Genomic DNA, 6,000 nt, shown 5'->3' with positions numbered 1-6,000 from the left:
GGAGTTGGGCACAGTGTAGAAATCAGGCAGGTAGATCCATTTAATGAGCGCCGAGCTCATCAACAGCTGGTTATTCCACCTCCATGGGTAATCTGCAGACGAGAAGAAAACTACACTGATTTCTGGTATCGGCTAATGAGCAGACATCTTCCTGTGGTCCATCTTTTTAATTATGCAAAGACACTGTTTTTAGGAGGCTGAACCATTGTTTTCATACCACATCAGTCTGCGAACAGATGTTTCCAAACAGACATGTTAATCAAATCATTTGGGTCTCATTTCCAGACAAAAGCAGATTATCTAACATGCCAAACCTGAGAGGCCGTTTGAAAGAATGACTTCAGCTGAAAGGCAATGAGAATCACTGCTGGTTGTCTGTAAATCACAGGTTTATCCAATTTATGATGAGAAATAAAAGTTCAGATCCATCAAACAGAACCTAGACATGAAGAGGATTTACAGCACACACTTACATATTCACTTCCTGTCATATTAAGCTTATTATGCCAGTTAGTGTGATGTCATCTATGATACCACACTTCAAGGGAGTTTCTGCAGCTGAATTTTTCCAGCTGAATACCTGAGGCTAATTTTTAGTGAAAATTTTTGCTGGTGCATTTAAAGTAAAAACAAAATTAAAATGTATAAATGTACGGGATAAAATTCTGTAAAAGCTCATTAGTAAAAGGTCCCAATCTTGTCAGACTATATGTGTTCCTTTGAACTGGCCTTGGCAGAGAGCAGAAGGGATGCCCACACACAGCAGGTACTGGTAGATCATGAAGATGGACAGGAAGATGCAGTATTTGGGCCAGATCTTGGCGATAGCTGCTCGCCGCCGCCTCACCAACAGGGCCACCATCCAGCAGCCGTGGATTATGACCAAAAAGTTCATCCGCTGACCAATCACATTCACCGTCATCAGGAAGCAAATCTTTAAGGAAACAAGGAGACATTTATGGAGACTAAAATCCATTAAGGCAGACCAAGGTGCAGGGAAAGTGTGACCCACCTCCAAGCCGAACTTGTAAAAGGCGTAGTTGAGCAGGTACTTGAAGCAGGGGACGAGGCCTTTGTCCAGCGTGTCTCTCTTTGCAGACGGGAAGAGAGTCGGTATGGTTGGGGGGGTCCGCTGGAGCTGACGGTAGTGGTGGATCTGGTGACGATACACCGTGGCCTCAAAGACCAGCAACATCAGAACCATCAAATGGTTCTGAAACAGGAAATGAGAAAGAAACGCTATTAGACCGGAGAACGCCATGAGCGACCGTCAGGTGGGAGATCTATGGAGCTAAACTCTAAAGTCATAAAGTGTATTTAAAAACAGCTTTTTTAGTGAGAAAGAAGAATAATTTAATTAAAAGAAATGTTTAAAAAAACACTTTTTTTTTTTTTTACAGTTGAATCTTTAATTTTTGATCAGGACCTGTCATTTAAATCCCATATCAAAGAGGTTTCTAGAAGTCCATGCATTTGTTACTTCAAGGCTGGACTATTGTAATTCTTTACTATCAGGAAGTCCACAAACTGTAGTTAAAAGCCTTCAGCTGATCCAAAATGCTTCAGCCAGAGTTCTGATGAAAATGAAAAAGAGAGATCATATCTCTCCTAGCCTGGCTTCTCTGCATTGGCTTCCTGTTAAATCCAGAATAGAATTTAAAATCCTCCTTCTCACATATAAAGCCTTAAATGGCCAAACTCCATCTGATATCAGAGATCTGATTGTTCCTTATGTTCCTAACAGAGCACTTCGCTCTCAATCTGCAGGTTTACTAGTGGTTCCTAGAATTTCTAAAAGTAGAATGGGAGGCAGATCTTTTAGTTACCAGGCTCCTCTCCTGTGGAACCAACTACCAGTTTCATTCTTTCCCAATAAAATAAATCATGTCCTGTGCTGACATAAACAGCTTATATCAGCTCTGCATGTTCTTTAAAACCAGTTGCATAACATATATTATAAATAGACTCTTTAGTCCAGATGCATAAACTGTCAATCATCAGTCAAGTTCTGGGCATAATGTCACTCTTTAGGACCCAGCGGACACAGCTGTGATGATTTCAAAGACACATAGAAGGTGGGAGTAGCTCTACCTTGCTGTATCCCAGCGCGGTCGTGTCTTTCCTGATGCCGAACCACTTGGCTGGATCTATAGGCTGGTACAGGGTGGAGTTCATCATCTCCTCTGGCGATAAGTTGGTTTCGTTCGTCGGAGGCTATCGCAGAGGAAGAACGCACAGAGCTTCAACAAAGCAAAGCAGTTTTACTGAAACATTAAGTCCTGTTGGAACTGGGGGGGTGGGGTCCTACCATGGTGCAGACGCGGGCGTATTCAGAGGGGTCCACCACACTCAGCTGGTACAGCATCTTACACACGATAATGACGCAGACCCAGACTGTGGACAGGCAGGAGGCCATGGGCCTGAAGCGGCCGAAGGGCATCGCCAGGGACCACAGCACAACCAGGACTAGATTCATCACCGACGGCTTCAGGCGAAAGCAGAGGAATACCATGAAGCAGAGCTGGAACATCTTTGATTTTCTATGTCTGCACACTTCAAGGCTGGAATGGTTTAACAGTTTGACCATCGCACCACCAGGTCACATGACCCCTGAACGCCTGCCTCCTTCATAGCTCCTAAACTGGCCCAAACCGCCTTGCTCTGGTGCGAGGGTGTAACTCTGTGATGAAAGTTGGTGGGAACCCTCGGGTATAGGCTGATGGACTCAACCCGAACGCTTTCATTAGGTTTCTGTATTTTCCAAAAATGAGCTCAAACATCTATTTATTGAATGCTTTCCTATTGTTTAGAACACAAGAGAACCATAATACAGTTCACTGATATTTATCAATAGTTAGAGAGATGCCTTTTAGTGCATTCCATATATACAGTAGGGCCCAGAAACATTAATGTATAAAAAAATAACAAATAAACAGTCGATTCCAATGATAAAATTGATATATCATGCATTCTTAGAAGTACGATTTCAATTTCAAAAATTGGATATGCTGCATTTTAAATATAGCATAGCGTATTTGTTCTTGCAAACTTTCTGCCAAACTTGGAGATATATTTTATTGCACGTTGCATAACGCAGTAAATCCGTTTCCCCTTTAAATCTGCAGCTCTCCCAACTTCTCTCTCTGCTCTGTTTGAAAAGATTTACGAATCTATTTACTAATATAATGATGCAGGAAACTAAATTTCAAGATCTGCAGAAGCTCTGTAGTCTGATTCTGTCGGCAAAATAAGAAAGCATTTTAACCTGTAACTGGGAGTCATGGTCCTCTGAGAAGCCCAGATTTTTTTAACTAGTAAAGAACAAACTATATTTTCTCAAGCTTCTTGCATTATAACATTAACTTGTATAAACTTATAATCTGTTGCCATTTTTAACTGAAAAAGCTTTTCTGTGGCATGATATCTAATTTTTTTAACCAACCCGTCTCTTAACTTTTACTTAAACATCAAAGTAGCTGCTGGTTAATATTCACTGAGTGCTGCTGTGTCTCTCCTCTGACCACGTAGCTACTTTTTACAAATGCGACGGCAAATCCGATGTCTCAAAGCGACAGATCCGATTATGTTACATTGAGAGGCGAACATGAGAACAGCGGGAGAGAGGAAAAAAAAACATCAACTCAAAACGCTCTGAACACAGATAGCTGCACCCAAGTCTGTTACCTTTGGCTAAAGAAAATGAGCGGAAAAGGGAAACAAAAGCAGAAATTATTGGTGGGGACATGTCCACACCAGGCCAAAGTTGATGGGGACATGTCCTGACCAGTCCCTCAGAAAGTTACGCCTGCGCTCTTGTGGCTCTAAAACAACACACTTTCACAAACTTATCATCACCCAACAATCCCTTCTGTTGTTTCCAAGACAGTTTCTACGGTAAACAGCAGCATTTGTTTAAGTGTCCACTAGAGGTCGCCTGATGCTGAAGGGTTCTGTCTCCAAATCCCTCCATGAAGGAACCAGTCAGTTTCAGAATGAAGACTATTGCTGAACTGATCTAAGCTCGCTCCTCACACACATTCAGACGCTTAACACAGATTTACCTCTTGGAGTGCAACCCACACAGAGAAGAAAGCCACCATCTTCAGGATGTGGAGCTCCAGGATCCTCCAGAGGAAGCCCTGGACTTTAGAGAGGATGTCGGAGAACTTCCTGGACAGAACCAGAATCCTGTCCATCACCAGACCCCATTTGGTGGGCACCAGCTCTGAGAGGGCAGAGAGACGGCATGAGACAGAGGACAGATTCAGGACAGTGGAAAGACAAAGGAGGGACAACGACGGACAACTGGGAGAAGTGAAAAATGTTGCACTGTCCCACACAAATCAGGGCATATAGGCTGAATCCCAAACCTCTGCCTAAGCACTAACCCTTAACTACCACAATAAAGGAAATTAAATAACGTCTTTTTTATTTTTACCAACTTGTGGTTTTCTGTCATTGCGACACACATTCAGCAAACCAGTGGATCTTTCATTTAATCGCAGGTGTTTCCTCCGATATCGGGCTGCCGTTACACCTGCTGCCAGATTACAGCGAGCCGGCAATGATGCTGACTCGCTTTTTAAGGGCTGAGTGGCCCACTCACCCACTCACCGTCCACCGGAACGTACAGAGGGCTAGTGTTCAGGGTTAGTGATTAGGGGCCGGTTTGGGGTGCGCCCTGATCACTATATAGTGCACTATAAAGTGGTTACACCATTTTAAATGAGTGTTCAAACATCTAGTGGATGAAAAAGTAGCACACTCAAAATTTCCCACAATGCACCTTGAAAAGTAGTGCTGATCCATGGTCACTAGGTGAGCAGAGATATCCCAGAATGCTTTGGGAGCTCTCCTCTGGAATTGTTTCGTGAGCAAGAAAGAACAAAGATGGATAAAGAGAGAGGCAGAGTCATGTGATCAACCAGGGGTGAGAGGTAGTGATTATCTGTCCAAACGGTCAGGTAACTGATTTCACTATAAAGTTCACTATAAAGTCCCCAGTCTGTATAGTGATGGAGGATTTAGGGGTTAGGGCGGATGTTCAGACACATCCATGGTTGTCCTAGTTTGATTCATATTTGCTACATTAGCCTGTTTTTCTAATGCTAAGTCCTACATAGAGCTTAAAAGAAAAATGGCTTCACCACTGATTTTCATTAGGAATCATGTGATTCAGGAAACAGTTTAATAATGTTTTTAATTGCAGGGATCCGTTTGAAATCAAACAGAATCAGCGTCAGATTGAAAAGACTTTTCAATCTGATACCTGCCTCTAATATCTACTTAAAAACACAAACAGACATGTTTATAAATTCAGTGGGGATAAACATCATAGCCTGATCTTCATGGTGATATGAAAACATTATATTTACCTTCATCTTCAGACTCCTCATCCTGATCAGGCATCAGTTCTTCTTCTTCCTCAGGGTTCCTGGTCAAACCGTGGGAGCTGGCCTCCTCAGGTCTTCCGTTCTTCCTCCTTCTGGACGCAGAACATGCTGGTATTTTCAAGGAGCATTGCTGCCGTCTCATAATGGACTCATAATTTTTTAGAACTGGTGTTGCTGTACCTGTGTATGGGCGTCACCTGGTCCAGGTCGGTGATCCTCATGAAGGGCTTGTGGAAGTAGTGCAGCTGCAGGATGCAGGCCAGCAGGAAGAAACCTGGGATGAGGATGCTGGAGAACAGCTCAGACAGAGCAAACGTCTCCAGACCGATGGCCGCCAACCTGCCGACGCAACACAGCCCGATTACTCCATGTTCAACAGAAAACCAGTAAACCAACGGCGGGAAACATACTGGTCGTCTGTGAAACCAGTCAGGTTTTTCCAGTATTTAGGGAAATCCTCAAACTGGTAGGTGTAGATGGAGATGAGCACCAGCATGGTGTAGGCCACAACCAGCCACCAGAAGAGCTTCAGCAGATGCCTCCAAAGAGAGTAGTAGACCTGAGGGACGGGGAGCAGGTGTTGGTTAGAGACGGAACTGGAGTCAGC

The 6,000-nt window shown here is 43.5% G+C and overlaps 1 protein-coding gene across 2 annotated transcripts in view; it reads right to left on the bottom strand.

The window, feature by feature from the left end:
• Positions 1–6,000, bottom strand: part of piezo1 (piezo-type mechanosensitive ion channel component 1) — a 97,742-nt gene that overhangs the window by 24,007 nt on the left and 67,735 nt on the right. Inside the window, exons 15-23 of one of the 2 annotated variants that reach the window (XM_038268088.1) lie at positions 5,804–5,952; positions 5,574–5,732; positions 5,376–5,482; positions 4,062–4,225; positions 2,309–2,485; positions 2,092–2,214; positions 1,013–1,213; positions 730–934; positions 1–92 (exon numbers count right to left, since the gene is read on the bottom strand). The exon at positions 1–92 is cut by the window's left edge and continues 13 nt beyond it. In XM_038268088.1, the coding sequence (XP_038124016.1) occupies positions 1–92; positions 730–934; positions 1,013–1,213; positions 2,092–2,214; positions 2,309–2,485; positions 4,062–4,225; positions 5,376–5,482; positions 5,574–5,732; positions 5,804–5,952 (1,377 nt within the window). Of the gene's footprint in view, positions 93–729; positions 935–1,012; positions 1,214–2,091; positions 2,215–2,308; positions 2,486–4,061; positions 4,226–5,375; positions 5,486–5,573; positions 5,733–5,803; positions 5,953–6,000 lie in introns of both variants that reach the window. The other variant, XM_038268087.1, reaches the window with a different exon arrangement.

Source organism: Cyprinodon tularosa, unplaced genomic scaffold (assembly GCF_016077235.1).
Source record: "Cyprinodon tularosa strain WSP-4 unplaced genomic scaffold, ASM1607723v1 ctg692, whole genome shotgun sequence".
Taxonomy (NCBI): domain Eukaryota; kingdom Metazoa; phylum Chordata; class Actinopteri; order Cyprinodontiformes; family Cyprinodontidae; genus Cyprinodon; species Cyprinodon tularosa.
This window is presented reverse-complemented; position numbering and strand designations above follow the sequence as displayed.